The sequence below is a fragment of the Chenopodium album genome, chromosome 14, assembly GCF_948465745.1.
Source record: "Chenopodium album chromosome 14, dcCheAlbu1.1, whole genome shotgun sequence".
NCBI lineage: Eukaryota > Viridiplantae > Streptophyta > Magnoliopsida > Caryophyllales > Amaranthaceae > Chenopodium > Chenopodium album.
Genome location: NC_137847.1, coordinates 51,219,100 through 51,230,256, shown reverse-complemented (window position 1 = coordinate 51,230,256; position 11,157 = coordinate 51,219,100). Strand labels below are relative to the sequence as shown.

General features: G+C 32.7%; 1 protein-coding gene and 1 long non-coding RNA gene across 2 annotated transcripts; one reads left to right on the top strand and one right to left on the bottom strand.

The window, feature by feature from the left end:
• Nucleotides 1-215: 215 nt before the first annotated feature.
• LOC145579502 (uncharacterized) lies at nucleotides 216-877 on the top strand. The gene is made up of 3 exons (XR_014099158.1): nucleotides 216-334; nucleotides 568-670; nucleotides 754-877. It is a non-coding gene; the product is annotated as an uncharacterized LOC145579502 (long non-coding RNA).
• A 4,934-nt stretch (nucleotides 878-5,811) lies between these two features.
• On the bottom strand, nucleotides 5,812-7,236 carry LOC145578293 (23 kDa jasmonate-induced protein-like). The gene is made up of 2 exons (XM_081635637.1): nucleotides 6,781-7,236; nucleotides 5,812-6,060 (listed from the first exon to the last, which is right to left on the bottom strand). The coding sequence occupies exons 1-2, from the start codon at nucleotides 7,234-7,236 to the stop codon at nucleotides 5,812-5,814; spliced, it is 705 nt and encodes a 234-aa protein (XP_081491763.1).
• Between the last annotated feature and the right edge of the window lie 3,921 nt (nucleotides 7,237-11,157).

The following is an 11,157-nucleotide window of genomic DNA, read 5'->3' as shown; positions in this document are numbered from 1 at the left end:
TTCATTCATAAGTTTACAGTAGATTTCACTCGTTATTTCTTCTAATCATACTCGAATTTATTTCAGAATAACAAGATGTGTGTTACTCTATTTGGAGATCAAATTAAGGCATATGACGAAGCTATTGCATACAATGGAGAGTATGAAATTTCTAATTCAACTGTGAAGCCACTTGATGATCAATACCGTACTGTCCATGATCAATTATCATTCCAGCTACATTTCAGTCACAGGACAATAGTTCAGCCAGTTTGCCCTGATACAAGCTATGTGATACCAAAATATCAGTCAATAGCTTCAATTCCAAGATTGCAAGTTGCTGATGAAAGATATGGTAATATCGTATTTTTACACTATTACATATATCTAACTACATATGTACGTATCAGTCATTAAAGATTTGTTAATACCACATATTTTCAGCCAATTGATACAATTTTCTATGAATTTGACGAAGCTGGTGAATATGGTATACACAATATACTACTATGTACACTTTCTATGCACCTAGCTTATTTCTAATTATTTTATAGTTTATTGATCTCAAAATTTATTCACATTATACAGATGTATTGGGAGTGGTGCTATTTGTAGAAGAAGAAGCACGACAAGTTAACTCCAAACATAACAACCAAAGTTATGTCAGAGAGATTGTCATCACAGATCAAACGTAAAAATAAAAGCTTATCTAATTCTTAACATAATTCTATTACCTGAACATCTACTTAACTAACTGTTTTTTTTTTCCTGCAGCCATAATCAGACTTTGACCATCTCCGCCTGGAATGACCTTTCAGGAACTGCCACTGATGCTCTTAATTTCTGGGCCGAAAGATTTGACGTAGTTGGCTTCACAGCTCTTAAACACAACCCTCGCAGAGGTTAAATCACGAAATATAACTAAGTTATGAGAAATCTTACATATTACACAAATGAAAAGGCTAACATGTTATCTGTTGTGCAGCATTTGCTTTATCAACTAGCATGTCTACAAGGATTATTCATAACCCAAAAGGAGATAGGGAAAATGTCTTACGTGAATGGTAATAAAACTCATTACAACTACTAATTGATAGCAAATTATAACTCTAGCAAATTATAACTCTAGTTGCACGAAAGTAGCTAGAGTTTTACAAATTCGAGATCCTACACAAGAACAATCTATGAAAACAATTGAAGAACTAAATGACAAAAAGGTATAACAATTATAGTTAATATCTTTGTTAATAAATACGATAATACAATATTAATCTTATTTTCATACAATCATGCAGGCTGCAAATGCGCTTATGGAAGAACGTCATTGGATTCAGGCTATCATTCCAAATGCTACTTTGGATGATGTATTTGTTTACATAGGTTGTTCTGGTTGTGGAAAAAGATGTACTGTTCCTGAAGGAAGGCAATTCACATGCATTGTCTGTGATAATAAAGACTGCATCTCAACTCCAAGGTTTATCTAAATTCAATTTTCACCACAAGTTTATACTTTACTATAGGTTGTAAAATAGTGAACCACTGGAAAGTTTTCATGGATTTTCCGTTGACTAATAGCTTTACGTAGTAAATTATTGTTTATTCAAATCATATCTACCGTACCATATGCTATTTACTTATTTAGATTTCATAAGTAGTTGAATTCTAGATTCTAGAGTAGTTGAAATATGATACTTAATTTCCAAATTGGAATCATTCTAAAGTTTTGCCTTTTGTTGTGATCTCTCTAAGATAATTCTGATTATGATCTTAGGAGTGCACTATACATAAAAACGCCTTGTTTGGTTTTTCTAAGTTACTAATACTAAGTGGGACTTATAGCTACTTTTATCTTCAACTGCTGATGTGATTAAATATACGCTTGCACCATGATTTCATTTCAGCTGGATAGAGAGATTCTAAACTCCAAATTTATATATCTTGTGCTTCTCTGAACCTTATTACTCAGTAGTTTTTGTTAAACTTTATTCATTTAAAATCTTACTTTATTAATCTATAAAGTGAAAAATGCAATTACCATACCATTAATTATATTTTTTTCTCATATTTTTTTTCTACATGGTTGCTTTTAAATTTGAGGCAGCTGATGTGACGGGTTCAATAACACTGACATCATTCAACAATGACACCGAAAAATTGTTTGGCAAGACCGCAACTGAAATCAAAACTATGAAAGATCTTGTATGACTCCTTTGCATAATAATTCGTTAAATAAACACTTAACTTATAAGAAATTCCAAACATTATATTTATAACGAATATTTCTAATAATATATATATCCTTGTTAGTGTTCTATTTCCATTTAAATTTTTAATACATATATTAACTACAAATATATTGTGCAGGCTGATGTGGTTGCCTTCCAAACAATTGAAGAAAAACTCAGGAAAAAGACAACTTTCTTCAAACTTGGTCCATCTAATTCACTGGGTTCAAGTAGTGTTTTAGAATGGTCACTCAAAACAATTGAGACTGCTGAAGATGCATCTAAAAAGGATTTATCAAAGTCAACTGTAGCAAGAGACGATGAATTTGAATTCTCAGATTTAAATATGAATGTGGATTATACATCAAACAAATCTGGTGGAAGTGCTTCAGTTGATGTGGAACAAGATGTTGCAGCTATAGGTGAAGATACACCTGATTCAAAAGCCAAAGACAAAGGGAAAGGAAAGCTGTCAGACACAACTATCCTTAAATTCCCATTGTCCTACAAGGGTAAGAATCCTAACACATGTTTATAATAAACGAATCTTCTAAATTATGAATAGTGCATTCATAAACATTAATACACCTATATGCCAATTTACAGGAATTGTTATAGCTGATGAAGGCCATGTAAAAACCACTCAAAGTCCCAAGAATGCAACTCCCAAAGACTTCAGTTCTGCCGTTGACAGCAACTTGATAATCAAACCCTTGGAAAATTCAGCTGCTGAAACACCTGGTCCTGTGAAATCTCAAAAGATTTCACCTGATGAATGGGCCCAACTATGTCGCACACGCATGAGTGGAAGCAAACAATCTCCAGACACTCCAGCACATAATGAAGACAAGCGAACTGACTCAATTCGTGTCAAAACTGTTGCACGAAAGAAGCTCCGTTTCACAACATCACCTTCTGATGAAAATGCAGATCATGACTCCGCCAACAAAGAACCAACTTCTTTAGAAACATCTACTACTGAAAACTTTGATACACCAGCCAATGAAGCAAACAAAGCTGCACCAAGGATGGATGACAGCTCAACTGACTCTCTCGCCAAAGGAAATTAGCAGTATGTCTTTCAAAAATGAACATAGTATACCTAAGTAAACCACTTATAAGGTGTGATATAGTCACCTCCTCTATTTTAAATCTTTTGCTTGCATGGTAATTACATCAGTGGCATCTATTAAGAATGGAGGTAAACACAAAGCTAAATATTTTGATGTATTGAACGAACGTGGTTCATACTACGTATTTCGTTCAAAACCCCTTTGTTTCTTTAGTATTGCTCCAGTATTGCGTTAAATAAGTTTAGATTAAAGTAGAAAATCTAATGTAAATAGGGTTGCAATGCAGTTGAGTTAAATCTTTTGAGGAGTTTTTTAGGAACATGTACAATAATAGTTCATGTTCCTGAAAAACACTATGAAAGTTAGTATTCTATGTTGTTCAAAAAAACTTGCACTGATGTAATGTTTATTTATAAATCATGATATATATAAGATCTATGAATTATGAGAAGTCAAAATTGCTATATTATAGAAATTGTTATCACTACAGAAATGTTCAAACTAAATTTTTGGAGCTAATCACTTCAGACTTATGAATTTGATAAGGAATTGATGACAAATGTTTTTTCATACATATTTTATTGCTTATAACTGTTTTTTGAGGGATAAAATATGCTACAATTACAGAAATTATATACTTCTTATTGTAACCAAGTCTTTTAATCCCACACTAAAAACATAAACATTACTTCTTTTAAACACGATAATTTAAATTACTTCTTTCCAATGAATAAATTTCTGTTACATCTTTCTCATGTAATAACTTTAACAACAATATTTCTCTCTTAAATTGGCCTAATGCTTAGAATTCATACAACATTCAAACACCACGCAAAAAACAAATCGTGTAACAAAATCACCGGATACATTACTTACCAATAATAATCATCACCATTGGGGGACCGCGCGCGAAGCGCGCGGTGCCACAACTAGTACTTATAAGAGTGTCATATTGCTATGTGTAACTTTTCTTTATGTTATTTGGACACGTCAAATTTCAAACTTAGCTTGGCACATAATCAAATTGTAATATTGTTTAGCCTTCTTGAAAAATTCTTTGTTAGTCTAAATTATTCCTTGTATTAATGTTTAGTTATATTGAAAGACTCTTCATCATATGTATACCCACATTATTATATAAATTTTTCTTAATCTTTAGTAATTGCACAATAATAGTATAATTTGTAAAAAAATAATCATGACTCCATTTTTTTGTGCATCGATTTATAGGTTGTAGTTGAGAGTAATATTTAGTAGTATACTTTTTTTTTTTTAGTAGTATATATTGAGAACAAAATTATATAGATTTGATTTATCATTTATCTTATATACGGAGTATATATACTAATGCAAAAATCTAATATATATATATATATATTTATAAAGGGGAGTTTTTTCCCGAGTTTTTAGAGAGCCATGTAGGATTTAATTTTCTTAGAGCAATACGTAGGTTTATAAATTTTTGTTGTAGCCAATCAAATAAGAAATTATTAAATTCTTTTATAATTAAATAATTCAAATGCCACGTAAACAAAATTGGCGAATGAAATTTTTAAGTTTAAACTAATTAAATATTAAATATTATTTTTGGATATTAAGAATTTTATCCAAATATATAACAAATTTTAGCACATTAATACAAAAAAAAATAAAATAAAAAAATCAAACAAACCGTGCATCGCACGGGCTTCATCTAGTTATTCTTATAGTCAAACTAGTTCACACAAACAATTAACTACTTAAGTTCTCATTTTTAAACAAAAATAAATAAAAGCTAGCTTCTCTCCCGATTCTAGGAGATCTTAAGATCAATTCTCACCTCTGCCCTTGTGCCTCTCTAAACACAAAAAAAATGACCTTCTTTAATATTAAATTTGATCAATCGGAACCAAATTCAGTCAAACCCAAATCACACTGAATCAAACTTAATCGAACAAATAAAATTATCCAAATCAGAATCAACTCAGCCCAAAGTCATCCAAACCAAAATTAACTAGATCAAACTCGTTTTTAAACCCAATACAAAATATCCGGAACCGAATATAACCCGATTTGAAGTTGACCCGACCTTGACTTGACATATCTTGATCCAAAATTGGCGGAACCTAAACTCAAGTATGTTAAATGGGTAACCTTGACCCAAACAGACCTAACCTAGACTCAAGTATCTTGTAGATCAACCCAACCAGACCCAACCCATCGTGGTTAATCCAAACTTCATCTGGTTACCTATATTGACAACCTTAGTTATATTTAAATTTACATGCAAATTGCACTACTACATTTTGGGGCCTATTGTAACAAATTTTTTCTTTTTTTTTTCATGGAAACAAATTTCTAAATTCTAACTGGACTTAATTAACAGAAAATAAACTTTTAATTTTATTGATAATGAATAGAAAACAAATTTGCAGTACATAGCTGGGAGTTCAACGGTTGAACAAACATAAATAAATAAAATAGAAGGGGCCTTATTTCATCCCAAACAGTTTAACCGAGAACTTACAAAGAAATTGGGCACAAAGCTTATCACATCACACACTCAACTCTTGCAAATCCAGAGTCAAATTAGTAGGCCTTGAATGCTCAATCAAGGATTCAGGCAGTGTTAAAATGGCTTCGAATACGGGTTTTGCAGTATTACCAATGGAGCTACTAATGAATCCTCCTTGCTCGTTGGCCTTGTGCACCAATTTCCCATCACTCAAAAAGTTGTTGACAGCATACCAAACTCCACTGTTCTTCAAATCATAGTGCCCTGCCTCCCGAATTTCTACATACACCTGCAATGGAAAACAATCAAAGATATCAATGGTCTTCTTTACAGTATAGTATACTCCTTCCGTCCCAGAATTACTAACACGTTAAATTTTTTTTCAGTATTCATAAGAAAATTTGTCGGAAAGGGACATAATATCTCCGTTACACATTATTTACAACGACTTAACATAAAATAGAGAGGAAAAATGTCTAATCGTTGTAAATAATGTGTAACAGAGGTAGTATATGTTCACTATTTTGTTTGGAAGGAGCTCATATGTTTAAAGCGGTAAAAGGACCTTATAAGTTTATTTTGTTGTTTAAGGGGACCTTGAGATCGAAATCCGGTAATAACTGACTTTTTTTTTTTTCTGACGTTGACCTCTCACATTGTTTTTTTTTTTTTTTTTGAGGTAAGGGGAATTCCCTTGCAAGTTGGGGGGAAATAAGGGATCCAACTTGCTTGGGGTGAGAATCGAAACCCTCTCACAGGGATGGAAGGAGGGCCTCTATCCACTTGGCCAGCCTTAATTCTCACGTTGACCTCTCATATGACCTTAAGAAATGACCCTCTTTTCTTTTTTTTTTTCCCTATAGTTATAATATTTTACCAAAAAAATTGGCAATAGATGTACAATATAGTGATATGGAATGGAAGATTGTTAGAGTGTCATCTCAACCAAAAGCTTAAACTAATGGTTGAGGCCCAGGAATATGTTTTATACTCTATCAAAGATATATACCTTGTTATAGGAACCCAAGGTACTATCAAAACCCAGGAACCAATGTCGTTCTTCCCCTTGATTGTTAAGAGCAGAGTAAACAATTCCAGCTCTAGATTCTCTATCATCGTTACCATAGTATTGTCCATGGAGGAATGCACCCCATTGTCCATTCGCAATGATCACTGGGTATGCAGATTCGCAAAGACGTCCATGCCAGTCAAGAGTGACAACGTAAGTCATAGTATCACCAGTTGCATTGTACATCAGACACATTGTGCTCACGTAATCAGCCCGAAATCGAGACTGCAGCTTCTCCACAAAGTTACGAGCAGCCTCGGCCTTGCCTTCCGCGTTCACCTTCTCGAGTGCAACCTTTGCCAAGTCTTTCTGGCCGATTGAGTTAATGCTTTTGTATTCAGGCATCTCCCTCAACATTGCCATTGTCACTGCACTTCCAAATACGGCAGACCCCATTTTATTCGTTACTTTTTGAACCTGCAAATATTATTACATGGGAAAGTTAAATTTGCACAAATACTGTTGCAAATTGGAGAGAATTTTGGTAAAAAAAAATTAATACTCGTATTAATGAATGTTGGAAAAAAAAAATGGAGCTATCATTTTGGAATAAAATTTAGCCAAAAGGGACTATAAATAAGAGACGGATGGAGTAAAAGTTCGATATTAATAATGTATTCACCAAAACGAATCAAATTAGATTCCATATGACTATATTTGTTCTTATAGATTAAGAGAAATTTAGAAGATTCTCTCTTATTTTGTAAAAGTCAAAATTTTCAAACGAGAACATAAACGGAGGAAGTAACTAATTGAGATAACAGTGCACCCAATACTTTGAGAGATGATAAAAATTAAAAAGCTAAAAGTACTTTGAGACAATATATACATGTAAGAAGGGCCACAAAGGATAAATAACTTAGACGATAATCTTACTAAATATATAAGGTAAGATTCTTACCTGAAAAGTGACTAGCTAAGAGAAGTTGATGAAGAAAATATGAGAAAGAAAGAATGATTTGATTAAGCTAATTGAGAACGAGCTTATATGATGAGTGCATTGAGGGTGTGACTTTCAGTCCCTATTTATAGATGAATTTGGAACTCAACCTCTCTTTCTTGTGAACATTATATTAATGTCAAATTGTCAACTGACTTTCCTTAAATGGAAAGTTGTTAAGAAAGTAGAAAGAAATGGAAACTTTAATATTCTAATAGCGTGACTAATCATCCAAGTTAGGTGGGTACTAATTACTAAACTATGAAAGAAGTTGCAAATAAGGTACTCACCTTTCACAACTTGCGCAAAGAGTACTCAACTATGGCAGAGTACCAGCCGGAGGGAATATTCCGATTTGTTTACATGTAATAACCGGTTTTGCTTTAAAAAAACAAAAAATATTTTCGAATATTAGAGCAATGATGGCATGCCTAGGTTAAAGAACGCCTCTTACGAGATTGCCAAAAAATAGTGAAAACCCATCAAAAGAATCTCTACTACTACCGTTGTTTCTCTCTGAATTTACAACTTCTCACATTATTTGATAAGCACTGTTATTTTAAAGTCATTTATCAAATAAGCCCTTAGTATCAGACTTCAAGGCACAAAAGAAAAAAAAATATACTATTAAATGCTCTCTTTTACCGGCTACAAGTTAAAAAGATAGATTATAAAGTTTAGTACTCTATCTGCAATAATTGAAAGGTGAACACATACCTTATTTGCAACTTCTTTGATAGTTTAGTACCTAGTGTTGTATTTCACCCCAAGTCAGGTTCTTTCCCTTTCTATTACTCTACTCCCTCCGTCACTTATTGAGTTATTGATAGTCTCTTATGGCCAATTTTAAGTCTTAAAATGACATTTCATTTACTTTTTTTAAATATCATTAATATCAATTTTTTACCAAAATTCCCTCCAATTTGATACAATATTTGTCAATGTATCCATGTTATATTCTGTCAAGGTGAAAGGTTCACATTAATGCTTTTCATGACAAACAACTAACGCATTCACATTTAGATTGAAGCCCTTTTTTTTAAGAGGTCAACTTAAAATTACTTAGGCCCCATGAACTAGGCTAAAAACAATACCAAATTACCAATACATAAGTTGTCAAAAGGCACCAGCAATTGCTAGGTGTTTTTGGACAGCAGGTTCAAAATCTTCAAGAAGCTATTTCGTGTTCATGCAAACAGCAACCCTGCAAAAACACACAAAAAATAGGAGAGCTTATAGGAAATAATGAACATGCTATTTGGCAACTTTAGCCCTATGAACAGGCCCGTCCCTAAGTCAGGGCAATAGGTGCCATCGTCCGGGGCCCAACTGAAGGAGGCCCAAATTTACATTAAAGCCAGATTTAAAAAAAAAAAAAAAAAAAAAAAAAAAAAGAAAAAATCTTAATTAATGATACTACCTACGCATGCTTTTCTCCAGTTTTCCATATCATGTTCATCAGTTCATATTCCCAAATCCCAAATCTCAAGTTCTCAACTTCCAATTCCTATATTCATTCCTAATTAGGGGGCGTTTGGTTCACGAAATATAGGTATGAGGTATGGGTTTAGAATGACTAAAACCCATACCATATGTTTGGTTGACAAAAATATGAATTTCAAACCCATACCTCAAACCCATGAGGTATGGGGTTTAGAAACCTTGGGGGGAGGTGGGTTTGGCTCATTCCATTCCCTTAGGTATCAAATAAAAGGAGAGAATAGTGAGATATTCCATTCCAGAATTAAACCAAACACATGGTATTAAGTATCAAGTTCCAACCCGATACCACCTTAACCCCATTCCTGATTCCAACCCCATACCACTTTGTGAACTAAACGCCCCCTAAAGTTTCCCAAAAATATTTTAATTGCGATTTTCCAACTCCCCTTCCTAAATAATCTCTTTTCAGCCAAATTCAATTGATCTTCTTCCCGTTTTTTTTTTTTTTTTTTTTTTTGTAATTTTCAACCACATTAATCTCCAAAAACAACTCTAATTCAATAATCAAACGGTCTTCTTCCTTGATTTTCAATGGAATTCGCCTCACATTATTCACCTATAAATAATCCCCCATCCAATTATTCTACATCTCAATTCAATTTTCTGATTTATTTTCTTACTCTTTGTTTTGATTTAAACACTTGTAATGGGTATTACGGTGGACGAATATCGGAAATTTGGAGATCGATTTTGCTATGCTTGAAAAATCTGAGTCCTTTAGATAATGTCAATTTTTTGTTTTTAATTTTTGAATTTAAGATTTTGTACACTAATTTATAATTGCAAAATTTTTTTTTGGTCTTGGGTAAAATTTAAATCAATTCTTTTGTGTGAATTATTTAAATATGTTAGAGCATATTGATGTCGACACTATTATTGGTGATTTTGCATCTAGAAATGCTCGTAGACAATGTTTTGTATGATGATTAATAAATTTTAAGTTTACTGTTTTTTTTTTCCTTGCAAATTTTTTTTTTTTTAATCATTTAAAAAACAAAATTTATTTTTCATTTTTTTACTTCACTCGATAATAAGGGCCCCAAATTTTCATTTCGCCCATAGGCCACCAAAAAGCTAGGAACGGGCCTGCCTATAAATCATCACTACACATGTATTAGCTTCGTGAAGTCAAGTGAGAGCAATTAGGTGTGTAATTAATGTCAATCAATCAAGCAAATAAACTTCTAATCTTATTGCCTCTGTCTTTCAGTAGCCTTTGTAGTGTCCTCAAACCTTAGTTTGAAACAATGTAATAAGAAACCATCTTAATCATCCCTAAGAATGATTTTAGGATCAGTCATTTTTATGCTTATCTAAGAGTATCATATCACCTATATAACAAAGAATAGTACTTTCCCTTTATTAAGAAACAAAAAATAAAAAGTTATTACACTTTCCTGGAGTTTAAACAATAATACAAGACATTGAATGATTTGTGTCCTAATATGGCAATACAAATGAAAAGGTTGATGCTAATTGAAGGTTGATGTCCTAATATGCGCACTGGAAAATGTTCCGTTAAAGGTTTTTGGGGCTATTTTGGCCCTTAAGGGCCCAAATTGAACTCAGATTTCACAAAAAAAAAATAATGTAAATGCCTTGTTATAAGTATTAAAACGTGAACACGTAAATCAAGACATTACTTAATAAGCAAAACGAGGCATTTAAGTTTTTTATTGCCAAATCTGAGCTCAATTTGGACTCTTAAGGGCCAAAATAGTCCCGAAGATCTTTAATGGAACATTTTTCCAACGAGCAAATCGATAAAAAAATATTAATAAATTAAGAGCGGGTCCCACTAATGGAATTTTTAACAGCGGGTTAACGGCAAGGTTACCGTATGGAAACAAAATGTATATTGGGGTTAAAGTGTG

Bases quoted from the DNA above. Each gene is read 5' to 3' on its own strand.
- LOC145578293 (XM_081635637.1), bottom strand. From the start codon at position 7,236: ATGGGGTCTGCCGTATTTGGAAGTGCAGTGACAATGGCAATGTTGAGG. The intron at 6,061-6,780 runs GTATATATCTTT...TTTCCATTGCAG, and splicing joins CCTTGGGTTCCTATAACAAG to GTGTATGTAGAAATTCGGGA.